The 18764-nt window shown below is 34.1% G+C and overlaps 1 protein-coding gene across 1 annotated transcript; it reads right to left on the reverse strand.

Annotated features, from left to right (window-relative positions):
* Positions 1-1527: 1527 nt before the first annotated feature.
* Positions 1528-14508, reverse strand: TRIADDRAFT_22916 (uncharacterized protein; the record flags this gene model as incomplete). The annotated part of the gene is made up of 66 exons (XM_002111017.1): positions 1528-1632; positions 1734-1799; positions 1887-1966; positions 2082-2203; positions 2288-2465; positions 2576-2711; positions 2814-2910; positions 3114-3204; positions 3277-3388; positions 3487-3563; positions 3647-3713; positions 3806-3916; positions 4089-4186; positions 4298-4376; positions 4458-4499; positions 4581-4718; positions 4796-4867; positions 4939-4998; positions 5068-5142; positions 5235-5300; positions 5381-5449; positions 5539-5625; positions 5713-5813; positions 5888-5990; positions 6070-6131; positions 6212-6305; positions 6390-6464; positions 6548-6688; positions 6768-6809; positions 6887-6943; positions 7020-7130; positions 7234-7362; positions 7431-7509; positions 7616-7707; positions 7797-7853; positions 7998-8087; positions 8162-8275; positions 8363-8476; positions 8565-8689; positions 8759-8847; positions 8912-9012; positions 9112-9231; positions 9304-9372; positions 9460-9537; positions 9613-9681; positions 9770-9860; positions 9948-9991; positions 10065-10182; positions 10272-10337; positions 10423-10497; positions 10588-10658; positions 10734-10815; positions 10907-11010; positions 11070-11220; positions 11377-11540; positions 11638-11707; positions 11813-11964; positions 12043-12153; positions 12239-12395; positions 12471-12523; positions 12615-12833; positions 12908-13011; positions 13131-13212; positions 13399-13518; positions 14080-14208; positions 14452-14508. Coding segments are annotated over 66 exons (6360 nt in total), but the record flags the coding sequence as incomplete, so codon positions are not given.
* Positions 14509-18764: the final 4256 nt, after the last annotated feature.

Genomic DNA, 18764 nt, shown 5'->3' on the forward strand with positions numbered 1-18764 from the left:
AATAATACCTAGACTAACACTACGGTCTTATTTACACTAATGTTGGTCATGTAATTCTTGATTAAAATTTTTTATATTACTTAGTTATGAATTATGATGTTTCTAGTTTTCCCTTATTAATTAATTAGTTAATACTTTCAAAAAGGATTTAAGCTGGTCGCATTATTAACGTTACGAGCATAGTAACACATATCAATTTCGGTATGTTGTAACCTTTATCTCTACTATTTGAAAAAATTTAAAAATTGGTATCAGGCTATGCCTTTAATTAACAGCGATTTTATTTCTTATTGCAACGGTGATATCTTTTTGAGTTGAACCAATTTCATTTCTGTGGTATGCCATGTAGCAATTCAAAATGCCATAACTGTAATTAGTCTTACGTCATTATAAACTAGCTATCAGACCGGCATGTATTGAAATTTTTTCTAAAATAAATTGCTATTTCTATAATCTAATACGTGTAGTAAAAGCGCTAATAATTTTTAAGATATAATCAAAGGTAGCATACTCGTACTTTAGCGTAGATTTCAACTAGCCATAGCCAGCAATGAAATGCAGGGAAATTCAGTACCTCTCAATCTTAGTTTGCACTGACAGTTTCAAATAATATGACTTTATCACGGATACTGTAGTTCGCAGCAGCCAATGCATCATTATTTAAAATTTTCGATTTAATAGAACATCATAGAATTGTACTGAGACATTAACCACATTAGATTAGAGAAATTTGTTGTTTAAAAATAAATTTCCATATAAAATTATATAATCAAAGCATACGTAGCTACAGACATAAGGCAGGTTTGATTATGCAATTCTTTGCTTAAAAAGTTAGTAACAGTAGTGTTTTAATTCAGTAAGCCTATAGGATTTTATTATTTCAAGCCTTTATCCTTCTTTAGTGCTGTGACCTTATTAAGAAGAGCTTGCCTTTGAGCTGGGTCCATTTTATTGATAGAGTCAGCTAATATATCATTTATTGCTTCACCGTTACTGTAAGTCAAGCTAAAAAATTGGAATAGTACAGTCAGAAACGTGATAAGGTACGAAAAAGCAGGTATTCTGATCTGGTAAGTACATATTTTTTTCTACGTTTGCATAAAAGTTAACTTACTCCTTTATTGTACGCGCCGCAAATTCACACCGTAAAGACCTCAAGTTCTTATGGATTATAGATTTTGATTCCTCTGCTTTCAATTGTTCTTGAACCCATTGGTAAACTGCTTCGTTATCATTCCACTTTCGATCCTAAAAATTAATTTTGTTAGAACTATTTTAGCAAAATCTGTATATTTTGTGATTACTATAACTTAAACTATAAAATTTATGCTAACAAACTTACCTCAGGTGCTGGATTATTTTCCTTAAACCAAGACTGTATCATCATAGATTGGTGTTCTACAGCTATCGTACTTTAGAAGGCATAAAAAGTGGCAAATATATTAATGATGCTGGCCTAGTTTAGTAATTTGCATACACTTTCAATAACGAAGATATTTGTTGTTAAATATGACTATTTTTAAAATTTTACGGGTTAGCCGCGCTGATCAGTTGTTTTATTTCGTGTTCGGCCAGTAATCGCTTCAACCGCCAATAGAAATATCTTCGGCTTGTCTTCCAGTCTAATATCTCCTACATTGATACCAATAGAGGAAGTTATCACTGAAAATTGTAGATGTCATCCATAATTAAGTTCTAACAAAAATCAAGCTGTTAAGGTTAAAAAGATATACCCGAATAACTCCCTTTTCACGCATTCTACCAGCAGTATCATGCAAGTCTGCAAACATTACGGCAGCCTATAGTAATAAATAGTCATTTTCCAAGCACCTGGATTTTGCAACATTTGTATTTAAAGAATGCCCAAAAGATAGACAAAGTCTAACCTCGTGGTACATCGGGGCTAGAAAGTTCTCACGTTCTAGCTTTTCATTTTCCAATTTCTTTCTCTCTTCAGCTTTTAAATCTGAATTCAAAACGATGCATGGTTAGGCTTATTTATAAATGTATCCACGTTAGGACCATAAATTACAAGTATTAAGTTACAAACTGCATAAATATAATAACTAAAATTAGCAAACCTTTGTTAAGGCATGCAGTAGATAACGAGGCATAATTCGCATCTAATCTGTTCATTGTTTTAATGATGTCCTTTTTCTTAAATTTGATAGCAACAGTGCCTTCTGGCTCTAAGACCCCTCCCCTAATTAGTTAAGAACGATAAAATTATTAAAATCATGGTAACATTTCCATGAAATAATATGCATAGTTGTATGATTAGACAGACCTGCTTTCTTTGTCAGCATACATTTCCATGTAATTAGGATTAATAGTAGGATCTAACACTACCCAAGCACCTCCTCGAAGCTCACCACATGGAGGGATATAAATCAAAATTGGTTGTTTATATTCTCTGAGAGCATCGACAATGTATGAACCAAACTTCAATATTTCATCAAACATATCTAATAAAAATTAAAGTCCCAAAGTTTATGCTCGTCATAAGCAAAATTATATTTGTGAGCAGAGTTTTAATTGAAACATCAATTTTAAGGTTATAAGTAGGAGCATGGACCTCTTTGTCCACCAGAAAATCCTCTCCAGTTGGCAAAAATCATTAACGGTAGCCCTTCTCGTCCAAAATCATTAATCGCCTGTGCCGTCTTATACGATGAGTCTGGGTACCATACCTGACCAGCCTGGCTCAAGATCTAAGTTTTTATTATTAGAAATACGATTTACTATCAACGTGGATAAAATGAATTTCTACAGAATTTTGAACTGGTAATTGATCCAATGTAATAAACACTTACCACTGCTTCAGATTCTGTATTTGCCGGATCAGCAGGAATTTCAGCTACAACAGCTCGCGTTTCCGCAGTAATAACACCCACAGGGATACCTCCCAATCTAATAATGATAGTTCAAGCATAAATAGATAACAAAATAAAAGCGTCACAATCAACAGGTTTTATGTCCATTTATTAAGATTACTCATTTAATAACTGAGCCCATAATGGAGACATAAACAAAAAAATGCGTCATAAACATGATATAACGCGCTGTGCATTATTTAAATTTACAGTAGTTGAATAATAGTATTCTCCAATTACCTGGCACGTCCAGCTATAACCGTTTGAGCCCATGGACGCTGAATTTCGATAAAGGAATCTTTATCGAAAAATCCACTAACCCACTGACCATCTAGCAATTATCGATAAGCTAAACAAAGTTAGGTTTCAGTCATAAACAAATACGACTACAATTTAACCTGACCATTATTTGCCTTTCCAGATAACATCCAACGTGCATCAAATGAACTTTTACTAGGAACATATCCAATTTCTCTATCAACTGCATCCCTAGACTTTAGTGGTCTAGCAATAGACTTATTATCCTAGATATTATCCCAAAATTAATATTATTTGTATGACTACACAAGAAGTCTCTAACTATTAGCTGTGTAACATGATGAGTATGATTAACCTTTGCAACGAATGAAAGCCATTTAACAATGCTATAGATTCCCTCAAAATCATCGTGTACAGTCAGATGCGAAACACCTGTAATTAATAACAATCATTGGAGCAAGCAAGTTAACGCTGAGATATCTAGTTCACGAACTTAAACTTCAATTCAGGGTTACCATTGTGATACATAATTTGAACCCCGCCGAGTTGAGCATTAGATGTATAAACTTGCCGGCCTAGGACCTGCAAATATCAGTTTTTAGTTTCCTTTTTCAAGTTTATTTTAATTAATCAGATCAATCATTGCCAACTATTAATAATTATAATTAATGAACCTTATTTAATGCCTGAGCTCCCGTTAAGATGATACTAGTATTCTCAGCTTGGATAACTCTTTGGCCAAGCCTTATAAGGTATGCACCAATACCAACTGAACGACAAGTAACCTACAGTACATAAAAAGAAATACAAATAAACAGGCTTAATCAAATATCTTTACGGCACTGACTCAGGCAAATCCCTGATATAAATAACAGCTGTAAGTTAACTTTTTACGATATAAAATTAGATAAGCAGCAGTTTCTAGAATAAATAATAACACGTGATTTATTATTTTACCAAGCTGATAGTGACGATATCTTTGTACGCCTGAGAAGTTTCGCCGGCGATCATTCCAGAACCGCTAAGATTTTCGACACCTAAGCCATCTTTCATTCCTTCATTTCAATTTAGAGCATAGGAAGAAGAAATAAATGGCACCGAATCAGATCGGTAAGTTGATGATTACGTGTACTGAACGGCTAGAGGGGAATTTTTTGAAATAGTACCTATAATGTCCGTTATTTTATAGCGCGATTCGCCTTCATCTTCAATCAGATCAGCTTTAACCGATTTAGCCTTGCTAAACTATAAAGTGATTGTATAGCAGGAATAAGACTTATAATAGAAAGGATTTAAAAATATATGCATGAAAATATTCATTATTACCTTGGCAAAATCTGCAGGTGTTAAGTACAAATATTTGAAGCCCTAATAAGACATGTTTGAAATCTTACTACCATAAAAAATAAATGTAGATCATTTCATTGTTATACGAATTCTCATGTTTACCCGTTCCGGATAGTTTTGATTCTCCCAAGCAATCTTAAACAAACTTTTAACTTCTTCAGCTAATCCAATTCTAGCTCCACTGTTAACAGATATATAAATACGCGGTATACCCAAACGTCTGGCAAGTTCTGAAGCTTTCTAAATAATTTAAATTATGGTCGAATTAAGCCTAATCTTTATATCAGTTATATTGCATAAATATAATGATCTCTTACCATGAACACTTCATCTTCTAATAGACCGAATGATCCAATATTAAGGGTGATATCATTAGCAATTAAAATGATCTATAAATAATAATTACAGCCATGTAAAGCTATTTGCGTATCCTTACATTTGATTTGAAATATAATAATACCTCTCTGCCTTCAGGACATTCAGGTGCAAAAAGTTTAATTTTCCAGGCTATCATGCCAATCTAAAGAAGTTATAAAATAAATTTTTCGTACAGAATTGAATTATAACTGCGATGCAGTCTTCTATGAACCTGATTCTCTCCAGGAAGTCTTTGTAGGACGATAAGTTGACCTTGATCATCTAAAACTAGTTCTTCACAAGATATCTAAAACAAGGCCGTTTGGTTAGTCTATTTCTAGATAGTAAATGAAACGGTAGCAACAACAAAGAGCACAAGACGAAGTTAAAAATGAATACCAAGACATCTGGCTTAGTAACATCTGAATTCATTCTTGCATACTCATCCCATGCGTACGAGACAGCCTAGTATTAAAATACCTTTAACATGACTTTTTCTATGTTATGCGTCGGTGTATATGAATAAATCAATATCAGTTTCATACCTGTTTAAACAGCTCCGGAAAGTCATAAACATACGTAGTACCGTACTGCTGAGCCTGATAGCGTTTAGACTAATTGCATTGAAATATTATGAGATTAAAGGATGTTGAAACATTTTTTGTAATCCGTACTAAACATTCCGACACAACTAGAATAATACCTGTAAGTGATCCTTCGTCATGTAAGGGACACTTATAGATAGACCATGCATTGGTCCTTGGACTTTTCCATAGGATTGAAATGTTACCTACCATTAAAGTATACGGTAATTAAGCAGGTAAACACATAAAATAATCTCTGCTTCAGCTTTGCAATGGTTCAACTTCAAACTTACTCTTCCTGTTCTGTTATCAGTATATTCCCGATATAAATATGTACTGAGGAAATATCCGGATTCACTGTTAAGTACTAATCGGAGCCCAATTTGATCCGCATCTGGTGAAGATCTAATAAAGTAAATCGATAAGTTTAAGTGGGTTACGTTTCATACAGGTTTTTAACTCTAGAACGCATGTATAACCTTATCGTCATTTTGATTTCGGCTTGTAAGACTCTGAGACTTAATAATCTTTTGCCGTATCTAAGGACCATGCGGCGAACATTTTCTTCGATCTGTATTACAGAACACATACTTCGTAACGAATCTATCAACACAAATACTTATTATATTGCGATATATTCGTCGCCTTACTTTCGTTGGATCCATAATGACAGTAGGCACAAAATTAAGGAATATATGATTGCAATCAGTGCCTCTATACTGTAATGAAAACGAAAGTTTCAGGAATTAAGAAATTACAAGTCAATTTTTTAATTAAGGATGTATAGTTGACTTGCCTCTGGGGATATTACAAGTACTTCCAAGGTATCTAAAGCTTCCAGCAAGTATCTTTCTCCTTCTTTTTCTAAGTATTCGTAAGATGCATCCTGAATTTTGAAACAATATGGTTTCAACGTCTGTAACAGTTAAGACTATACGTAATATAGAGTAATAAAATTGTTTGGTAATACCTTTGTTACAAAATCGGAATGTCTAATGATCATCCGGATAAAAAATCGACGATCGGTAACAGATTCATTTGCCGACTTAATTTGAGATATTACAAACAGTCCTTTAGAAAATTTTAGTAAAGTGTTATATACACTGAAATCTTTAAGTTTGAATGAACCTTTCTCCCTTTACCAAAATAGACATGCATGCGAGGATTATCTGTTGTTATATATGCTATATCAAAAGCTTGCATTCGACTAATTTCGAGTTGAAAAGCTAAGGCTGGTTCTAGGTGGCGGTAGATTGTATCTTCTTGAAACTGAAAATAGAATGAATAGGCAACATATATTCTTATTTATGCGAATAAAAGTAAAAGAACATGTCAATAAAGATCTTACAATTGTATTGGCGCGATACGTGAAATACTTTGGAAATCCACCCTATAAAATAGATCTCTTATATTAAATTATTGATTTGTCAAAGCACGATTTCATTATAATCTGATGTTTTCGTCAACCTCTTCAATAATAAGAATAGTAATTCGACGTATTCCATATTCGATAAGTTCACTTTTCTAAGAAATTAGAGGTATCAATTCAGTTGACTACATCATATCAAATAAAAGTTTAAATTTTTTTACAGAAACAGACCTTTGCATGTACAAATTTTTCTAACATAGTAGCCAAAGCATCGTCCTTATATGCATCAATCTTCAGGATAGCAACATTAATTATGTGGATCGGCTCGTCAGAGTAGAGATGCTTAAAGATATAGTTATGATTTGGTCACATAGGCTGGATATTAATAGATACGCGTACATACGTTGCTATGTATATATTATGGAATAATGTTAAGTAAAGTTACAGAAGTTTGATTTTCCCACAAAGGTTCTAATCCTTTCCTAGCTTCAGATCGCATAGGACTGACGGGATCGATGCGAAAACGACGAATTATTGCAGCAAAATTCCTGAAAAGATCAGAGAAGATCATTATCTGTAGCAAGTGATATTAATTTAAATATGATGCAATACGTACTCCTCTAGATCCTTCAAGTCTTCGACTGCGGTCATAGCACCAATTCTTTCACAAGGCGGTAGAGAATCGTCTTTGGCTGCATAACTAGACAAGTCTTCACTCAGGCTAGCTACCTGATGTCCAAATTAGTACCGTAAGCGTTAATACAACAAAAAATTAGGGTAAGTACAATAAAGTCCAAGTAATTACCCTCGTTATTGGTCTTGTCAACTGCTTCGTTCTCTTTATATTCATCGAAACCCGATGTGGGTGGCTGGACGGAAGAAGAAATCGAAATTCTACCAACCATTTATTACCACTGAGCTAATACGACGATATTATAAAGTATAGGTTAATGCTTCGTCAGTAACAATGATAATAAATAGCTAGAAATATAATTCATTGTAGAGTACTTTTTCATGCTTTAAGCTTTTCAATTCATAGGCTTGGTACGATCGTCTTACATATACCTAAAGGATTACGCTATTAATACCAATCGTATCTGGATTTTGATTCCGATACTGACAAACTATCAACTTTACACTACATCTACCAACTAAATTAAGAAATACTATGAATCATGTAAAATAAACATGTACTACTGCCTAACATACCTCAAGAGCAGCCATTTTTACTATATTGTTATCATGGTAAAAGAAACTCGGTAGAACATCAAATATTGACGTTTCCGATACTATAAGTTTCTAAGGAGAGATTTTCAATTATTTAAATCAAAACTGAAGTTACTCAGAAACTTATATATGAATTAAAACCATACTTGCAGATTATCAGGGCAAAACTGATGCCCATGCATGTCAATGGCGGAAAGAAAAATCGATTCTACTTGGTTACGTCGTAATTGATACGAGGGCTGATGAGCAGCAATTAGTACCTAAAAGGAAAACTATTTAATACCACACCAACTCATCCCATTATTAGAAATCGGGTAATTATTTAAAAGGTAGTACTATGAACAAACCTGTCTTGCTCTCAAAGCCACTTTAGCATTTTCTTGATTGTTAAGTTTGGTCAGTTCCGATAATACTGCAATAAGTTCATCAGTCAAACCAGTTTCATTAGAGGAAATATGATCCTAAGGAACAGCATTAGATATAACTTATCAACGGGTAATAAGAATATATGATTAATCACATAATTTTAAGTATCAATCATATAGTTACTATTAGCATCACAGCGGCGGTATTTTTCATGGCAACTTGTGAGTGTGAAAGAATGCTGGTGACAACTAGAGATAGATTATCGCTGTATTTTTCGCGTAATGCAGCCACACATTTATCGTAATTGCCTATTTTTAAATTATTAATAGTTTAACTTATATCGAAACAAGCTAAAGCCTCCCATATCAATAACATACCTTGATTAAAAATAGTTTCTACTTCAATATATTTCTTAAGCATAGATATGACAACCGATTTCATGTGCCCTCTAGTACCATTTCGGTACCTTTGGAAAAATTGTATAATTTAGATTCCATGTATTCCTACTAATCTAATATAATTAAAATTACCTTCTCACAAGCTGCAGTATTGTTTGTGTATTTAAAAAGAAAGAGTCTCGATCTACTCTTTTTGTGAGCGTACTTGCATGTGCGTCAATTATGTTTGCAATCTGCAATGAAAAGTTTTCATTATCACTATATAATAAAGGTTTGATGATACTAGAAAACAAACGGATAGAAATATCAGCAAATTAATACAGCTATTGTACCTGCTGGCTTGGAAACTGACATAATACAGATGTGATATTACTAGAATAAATAGCAAGCTCCTTATTTATAGCGTTTTCAATGGAAGCAGGTATGCGACCAGACATCGTATGCATGATCTCCTATATATCGATTAGATTCCGAAACGCTGTTAGTAAAACTTTTTACCAATTCAAAAACATGATACTTGGTACCTTTAGTTCAAGTAGTGGAAGAGCCGGGTCTCTGAGGCAAGAGACTAATGTTTCAATATTTTTTTCAAGCTTTACAATAGACAAAAGCGAAATTTAATTTTATCAATAAGTAGGAATAAAATGATTTCGATATAATCAGAAATTGATAACCTGTACCTTCTTAATGAAATGTGATTTAGGTATACAATAGCCATCCATCAAGTTTAATAATAATTCCAGTGATGCCTTGAATATCTAGAAATAGTTAGGCAAATATTGAAATTTTAAGTATTACTAACACGAAATTTCGTTTAAAATTAATAGCCTTACTTGATGAACTTGGGCCCCTTCTAGTCTTGAATATTGCTCATTTGTAAACTTTCCGGTAAAAAGTTGCGCCTAATGAAATTTTAGAGTAGCAATTTAGAATCTATCCGTAGGTGAAAACAAATCATCATTCGTACAAATAATCTAAGGGAATATACACCTTTTTAACAAGGTTTGGATCGTCAAGTTCTAGTGTTGCTAAAACACTCGCTGGTTCAAGAATGGCGCCAGGTCGTTTAACATAATGAATTCTTTAAAAAATTTCTTAGTCAATATAGCGTAATAATGAAAGATAATATTTCGGGAAAAATTAATATTAGAACAGTCGATGTACTTACTTTCCAGATTCTGTAGAGATTAAGGACATTATCATTTTCATTACCTAAATTGTTTCTCGATGTTAGTAATACTAGAGGCGTGGTAGATTTATATTTAATCGAACTAAGAGTAAACACTAGCAAGGATTGGATGTAATGAGTAAGTCTTGCCTCAATTTCAGCATAAGGAATAGTTGGGTTAATTGCGCCACCGTCTTCAACTAAGAACTGTACCAACTTTCCTGCAGATGGGGACCTACATATTTGGATAATATAATTATTTAGTACATAAGTAAGCCTAATATTGGCGATTCATTACGATACAATGTTAGCCAATTAACCCACCGTAGGATGGTTGGATCACTCTCTTTTTCGAAAATACAAGTTTTACCGCCAATCACAACACGGTATCTGTAATTCGCACAAATGTCAGTTAAAAAATTTCTAAATAGCGAAATGATGACACAATATCAATTATATTGACATTTCTATATACTTATCGACTTCTTCTGTTATATATGTCGTGTAACTATTGCCTCTTAATGATATCAACAGCCCACTATCACTCAATCTGTGCATTGCAGAAAATTTACGTAAATAACACTAATTTATCTAATAGTAAGCTTGTATTACTATAATAATAAAATTATCAACAGCATACCGATGCACTTCGACTTCAATATATGAGCTATTCATAACGACAGCATAGAGTGACAAGCCTAATCGCGTAACCTTTCAGGTAATAATTTTATAGATTAGCAATAATATAGGAAGCTTTCATAAATCATAGTAATGGAGATACTTTACCTGCAGTTCGTATTTGATATGATCGTGAATGAGTTCGACATTAACTGTATTAGTCAGCAGGTTGACGGGCAAGACCTGCCCTCTGCAATAGAAAATTAATCCTTAATCTGACAATATTCATATCTTAGTGAATATAAACTACATCCCAGGAGAAAACAAAAATTATATTGAACCTTTCTAAAGATGCTCCGTAGGTGGAGTATCGCTTCTGAATATCATTGCTAGCAACATGAAGAGCTCCAGTAATAACGGCCAGCATAATGTCGGGTTTTTCCGCCTGAATAGTATGTAAAATTTCATAATGCGATATTTAATAGCATTTCGAATGTGACTAACCTTCACTTTCTTGGATATAAGCGCATCTAACCAGCTAGTACTAATTTCGTTATTACAAAAGTCATCAGTTTCCATCAATTTAATTAAGTACTCGACTGTAGTTCTAAAGTCCGCACGAATTGAAAGTTTCTGGAGAGCAACAACCATGTTCCTGTTTCATCAGTTTACAGATTTAAGTAGTAATAAAGTATGTTCAACCATATAACTAATAATTTTATATGATGACTAGTGTACCCGAACGTATATGAAAACGCCCGCAAAAAAGGCACCGTACATTATTTCTATTGATAGAGCTATAGATACATACCTTCTTGCATCTTCTCTATTTTCACCCCAGGCGAAGCAGTGGCCGAATTGGGAGTCCGCAAATTCATGGATCGATCCTGACGCAATGACACTAAAGTAACCCCACACATTATTACTACTCCGGAAATTTAACTCGTGAATCATTCCCCCACTAGGCTTGAAATTCTAAGATTTTACATTTAAAGCATCAAATTGCGTATATCTGTAAGCCAAGATAATAATCTAATCACGCGACTATAAATATAATAGATGATATTTATACCTCATCTGGATTTTCCGCTGTGATACGTGCGGCAATGACATGCCCTTTCGGAGGAAGTCGCTTATCGATGCTGTTAAGTAAATGATAACGGCAAAGTTAAATAAACTAGTGGTGCAATGGTGCATTCCTATAACAATAAATACATCCAACTGAAATCTTTGCAATAAAGGTTTACTTTGAAAAATCAATAGGGGTATCTTCTAAAGGATTTTCTCCGTAAAAATTCCTTATGCTACTAATTCGATGTAATGGTATACCCATAGCGATTTGTAACTGGGCAGCTGGTAAATTTATATCTGTTACCATTTCTGTGCATGGATGTTCTACCTATTCATATACAAAATGCACATACGTATTTTCCCATGAATTAAATAATTTCCTATTGCTCCTTAACAATCATAATACCTGTAAACGAGGGTTCAGTTCCAAAAAATAAAATCCATCTTCTTCGGTGTATAAATACTCAACAGTTCCCGCACTTACATACCGTACCATTCTTGCTAAGGTTACAGCGGCCTATGTTGACGGTGAATCAGAAAGAACTATTTAGCATTGTAGTAAATCTTTATACGATGTAACGTATGTGCAGTTATCAAAGTACCTTTTCCATTTGTCTAAAGACTTCAGGAAGGGCAATAGCCGCTGGTGCTTCTTCGATAATTTTCTGATGTCGCCTTTGAACCGAACAATCACGACCATACAAAGAGATAGCCTGACCATATTGATCAGCTAAGATTTGCACTTCCAAATGACGAGCGCTGTTGTAATTAATATCAAAAACTTATATGTAAAAGACAGATTTATTTTTTATATGTTACAGTCTGCAATCCTACCATTTAGCCAGCTTCATAATAAAAATTGGCGAACCAGGAACCTCAGATTGAACCTAGATGCAATTAGTTTAAAAAATTTGGCACCGTTCAGGACAAATTACGAGTATAGCACTTCATTTATTATATATGTGGATTAGCACAAACCTGTCTGAAAAGTGTCGGAAAATCTTTCTCGCTTTCCACTTTTCGGATACCTTTACCACCCCCGCCTTCAGATGCTTTAATCATTACAGGATAGCCTATCTTGTTGGCAGAATTAACACCTTCATCCACCGTAGTAACGCAACCCTTCTTATATACTTCATCTGTAACTTCCGCTACTTTTCCTTTTGCGACATCTTCTTCTACCCAATCAATTTTGAGCTCTAAATTTGATTACAGAATATTATTTTCGTGTAAAAACAGCCATGGATCATTGATACTGTGTAGCGTATTACTGTACCTGAGCCACTCCATGGCATTGTAGGCACTCCGGCAGTTTGGGCAACAATCGACGATGCGATCTTATCTCCGAGTGCCCACATAGCATGTTCGGGTGGTCCTACAAAGGTTTTGCATTCATTATACGATCTTTTTATCATAACTACATTAATGCTAAATACGAATACAGCATAACCTGTACAGTTTCCCATCTCTATTGCCTGATACTTAATACGTTACCTATAAAAGCTATATCGTTCTTATGTAATAATTCAGGCAATCTAGGATTTTCAGAAGCGTGTCCCCATCCTGCCCAAACGGCCTGGATTATCAAAAGGATTCAATATTACTTACACTACATAACATAAATGCTGTAATTAAGAATTACGGTTAAAAAATTTTGGGTGTCCATTTCTTTTATTGCTACTTTCGTCAGTACAGAACTTAATACAATTTTAAGCAGTGCGTATCTTTTATACTGCATATAGTATTTTAATTTAGATCTTACTTGAGACTTGGTCCTCTTGGCAATTTCTACAATCAGATCAACATTAGCGTAATTGTGATTATTAGTTCCTCCAGGTACCATGACGTAATGATCGGCCATTTTGATATATTCAGCATTAGCCTTATCGTAAGAATGTAATATAACTGCCTTAATCCACTGAATTATTACACAGATCAAATCGAGCTGATATAAAAATATCGGTAAGATGAATGCGTTGTAATGGTCAGATAGTTAATAAAAGTTTACAAAATTTTGTACTCTGTTGATAGCCCATCAACAGACATTACGTAGTAGATTCCAAGACGATTAATTATAACTAGGGCGCAACTTATGTAACTATCTGGTAAACTTATTGGTATATAAATATCTTCAATAACAATCAAATAATATCCCACTCAATTTCGGAATGGCAACTTGCCGATGGCCGAGATCCAGCACAATATCACGAAAATTAATTATTCGATCGACATGATTACAGTATGACCTTATTGCCAGATAGTATGGTACTAGTTGTTAGACAACAGCGAGAGTATTTAATTAATTAATCAAAGAACGGCAAACGAGTTAACTATACAATACAGAATTCATAACTCTAAAATATTGTGTAATTTATCGATATTTAGAATATACTACCAGTAACATACAGAAAGGCTATTGTGAATAGGTGACACATGCCTATACCTTAAGATCATCTGGAGTTACCATGGAACAAAATTTGATGGCCCTTTCGTTGCCAAACATTTCGTAGGACCACCGACGAACGGATGTCATGCATTTTACGGCTGCGATACCATTATTTGATATTAGCACCTGTAGTGCAATAGTTGATGAGATACATTTTGTAGACAGGGAGAATAAATACTTTTTATTAATGCAGCATATTCTTCACATTAAATTATACTGTCACTATCATGATATCGTACAAATTTGTTGCACATATTTATTCAAACGCGCATGTAATACGACATTACGGTATACATAAGTATACGTATACTGTAGTACTGTAGTATAAGTATTCTAAATTAAAATACGAAATCACAGCAGAAAGCTTACCTTTTCAATAGCTCTGGTGCCACCAAAACGTCGTACAAATTCTTCAGGTGTAGTAATCTACAAATAAAAAAGTCATTGATTAATTATAACTGAGTTGCATTTATATTATACGACAGCGTATATTGTATGCTTCATGAACATCTCTCAAATGTATGAGCCCATAACAAATGACAATCAAACGCCGTGCCTTGCAGATTGTGATCAAATTTGAACGGTTTTTGTAATTCATCATCTACGTGAGGTAATCCAGGTACACTTTATTTTGAGATGGTCGTCGTAGCATAGTATAGTACAGTCTGTACTATCGTGGTCACTACGCATTCAATTTACTTGACGCAGTGAAGATGAATGGTGAAAATTTAATTTTTACGTTTGCTATCGCTAGTTTACAGCAGTAGACTTTATTTTGCAGGGTTAGTTTACGAGGCAGCTCAAGTTCGATTCATCGATTAGAACATACTGGCCCATAATTTATTCCGTGACAGTACAGTATAGTACAGTACAGTATATTGTACTGTACAGCATACTGTACTGTACTGTACAGTATTGTCACACTGATACCGTTACTGTACTGTAAGTCATACTGTACGAGCCATGTTGCAACATTCGAAATTATCAGCTGATAAATAATAATTATTATTATTGTAAAGGTGCAGTACTGTACAGTACAGTACAGTACATGTATAATGATATTTAAAAGAAAGATTAAATTAAGACTTGCTTGACTATAACAATTCAAATGTGATAAAAGTATACCATTGTAAGGATCTACATTACTAGATTCACTATATAATCTACTCTGTATCATCCTTTTCATCGTCCACCGACTGTGAACCGCCGCTACCGCGCAGTATAAAATTAAAAAATTTATCTATGTAAAGCTGTTGTTGGGTGTTCAGGTCCCTGGTTCACTCTACTGTACGTCATAAAACTACTAATAGTAGTGCTATACTGTAAATAGTTAGTTCATGTTATTATTTTATACCAATTTATATTCCGTCCATGCGCCTCACTTGGTTTAAGAGAGCAACGTTAGAAGGCTAGGGCATTACTGCGCCAGCGTCATAAATCGTATGATTATATTAATTATAATATTGTTATTTTTTTACAGTTAATTCTATTTTATTTATTTTCCTCTAGTGTACTGTACAGTATTTTTTCTTTATTTATTTTACTGTAATGTACAGTACTGTACAGTACTGTATATTTTATTTTATTATTTCGAGGACCTGGCATGGCCTGGCATAAGACAAAGAAACGGTTCAGAGTTCAGAGTTCTCCATTACCACTGTACACTTCAGTGTACAGTACTGTACATTCATAGACGGTACTGTGCTGTAGTGGTATTTACTGTTGTTAAATTATTTTATTGAACGTCATCGTTCAAAAAATTTTTAATTTATTTTTTACTGAGGTGGAGGACCAGCATACAGTTGAACGTGCAGAGGTCCATGCTGCAATAAAATATTCAAATTCATACCGTATACCCTACTGTAGACCATATTACAGTACTCGTACTGTAGCACAGGAGTTTTCTGTGCTCTGCACACATTAGTGGTATCTATCATTGCAATGCAACATCGTGATGAAAGGCAATTATTTCTCGAGTAGTCCCTGGCGATGTGTGATAATATATTTATACAGTATATATACTGTACTGTATATATTTATATCAATCATGAATCAGTGCGCTATACTTTGAAAACACGGCCTCTGCACAGTACAGTACTGTAGTGTGGCCGAGTGGCAACGTTTATATAAGGCTAATGCATAAAGGGAGAGAACTCTCACTATTATTGTCATGGGCTAAAAGGCCTCAAAAATTTTCATACAAAGGCGATTTTACTGCAACATAAAATTCGAAATATGACGCAATCGGGCATTAATATCTATCTACCATCTTTCGCAATCTTCAATTTCAAATGTCCTGTAGTCGTAATATCGGGGTTATTTATACCGTACACAAAAGCATATCGTACTGTATCATGTATTATCGTATTGTCCCTTCATTACGGTACAGTACGTGATATGTCGTAGTCATCTATACAGTAACTTACAAATTAAGACAAAAAACTTCACTGAGAAGAACTGCATATGCTGCGTATGATTTATCCATCGTTTCATATATAAAATTGAAACAGTAGCGTTATTATTTTTAGACATAGCATAGATGCAATGAAATATCATTCAGTTAAATCGTGTATACGCTGAACGATAGGTAGAAATTGTAGATGCAGTATACAGTACGGTGGCTCAGGCGTATAAAATCAAAAGATGTAACATGTAATGTAAAGTGATATAACGATTGTACTCGAATAAATCAGCCCGATGATGTCGTTGCTTAATAATGTAACTGTACATATATACAGTATACTCGTATACAGAACACAAATTAAGTACGGTGATATATTGTTATAAATCCATCTGTGCGGAGAACTACAGATCTACAGCTGTAATGATGGAGAGCTACTTTTCCGATGAATCTTACTGTAATATTCTTTTTGTGAACTGTTAAGAGGATTTTAAAAAAACTAACTATTAAATACAATGTTGACTTAAATGGCTTACCGTAGAGTTAGCTAAGCTGTCTTTAGATGAGCTTTTTCGGACCAAACGAAAACTAGCTGAAGTCGGCATAGTAGGCTTTGGCTTGTTGACCGGACTATTCTTTGGAGAAGTCTCCTGATGACCATTTACTTGTGGCGCTGAGAAGGATAGAACATTATCATCAGCATCTGAATCAATCGAGACTGATCTTTTCAATTGGCGTTCGCTACTCGCGCTCATTAATATTTCGTCTCAGCAATATCTGATTTCAAAAACTATTCGAAATTAATGGAAACATTTAATGGGATTAATATGACAAAAAATTTAATTTATTACATACAGTGAAGTAGCGTGCTCGTCTTGCTAAAAATTACTGTGTTGATAGACACAACCAATGTGTGTATTTACTTACTGTACTTATGCTAAGATGATAAGATTAAAAACTCATATTTCTTGCTAAGATATTCAAGTACTAAGAATAAAGTAAAATCAACGAAATAATGGGTTACCGAATGTGCTTGTAAGTGCATAAATTGCTTGTCATTTACCACAAAAAGGTAAAACAGTTGCGAACTGTTGACAGTGCCAGTGCTGACTGTGAGTTGCAATCTGCAAGCGTGCAAACGTGCAAATATGCAAACGTGCAAATCTGCAATCTGTGCCCTGCCCTGTACAGTACAGTACAGTCGTTAGTCAAGGCTGTACACAGTGTACAGTGTTTAGTACTGTGATTGTACAAAATCATCTGACCAGATACTGTACTGTACTGTATGTACAGTACTGTAGACCTGACAGTATGAACTAAACAACTATAAACCGTTTCAGACTATTAATAATTAATTAATTAATTTAAACATTAAAATAAAAAATCTTTATTTACAGTTAAACTAGCTAGCGGCCAATGAGCTAAGCCTGGCCCTGTTTAATTAAAGATATTTTTTCTTGTTGAGGCTGAGGGTTTAACCTCAGGTAGAAAGAATAATCCAGAAGCAGTACAGTACAGCAGTGTACGCGTACATAAATTAGCGAAATGCCGTCCCTGAAGCCTGAATGTCCTTGTCACATAAAAATAAATAAAGGAATAAATAAAAAAAATTTTCAATAGATTATAGTACAAGGCCGCATGCAAGATCATGCCAGATGCAATGTGCTGCACAAAGGCAAGGACTACTACGCTTGAAGTATCGAAACGTTAATAACTAGAGGAAGAAGCCTTTCTTCTTCTAGTAGTCCATGACGACATACGTTATGTGACTCACCTAAAAAAAAATTTATTTACGGTTAATAATATTCTTAATTAATATGCTCACATGTACAATACTGTACAGTGTACAGTACCTTGGTCAGTGTGGTGTGGTGACTGTGAACTCCCCACACGGTACTGTACTGTATGTACTGTACTGTACGTACAATAACAGCACGTATGTACACATGTTAAATGTTTGTCTACATATCACGTGAAGCATCAAATGCTGATTCGAATGGTATAAGAATAAATTCTGTAAATCACTGAACAAAAAAATTATTAAAAATATTCTTTATGAAGTTCAGTACACTGTAATTTTGTATTTCGGTCATATTAGAAAATAACTGACCTAAAGTACGCTATTAGAAACTTGTTACCTGAAACTATCGCTGAAGTACCAGCAGTAATGATAATTAATTATAACACGTAGTCATTATAGTGGAATAACCGTAGCTGTATAAAGTTTTTAAATATATTATATAGTATGGATAATATGCTAGACCACACTAGTTTTACAAAG

The sequence above is a fragment of the Trichoplax adhaerens genome, genomic scaffold, assembly GCF_000150275.1.
Source record: "Trichoplax adhaerens TRIADscaffold_3 genomic scaffold, whole genome shotgun sequence".
NCBI classification, from domain to species: domain Eukaryota; kingdom Metazoa; phylum Placozoa; class Uniplacotomia; order Trichoplacea; family Trichoplacidae; genus Trichoplax; species Trichoplax adhaerens.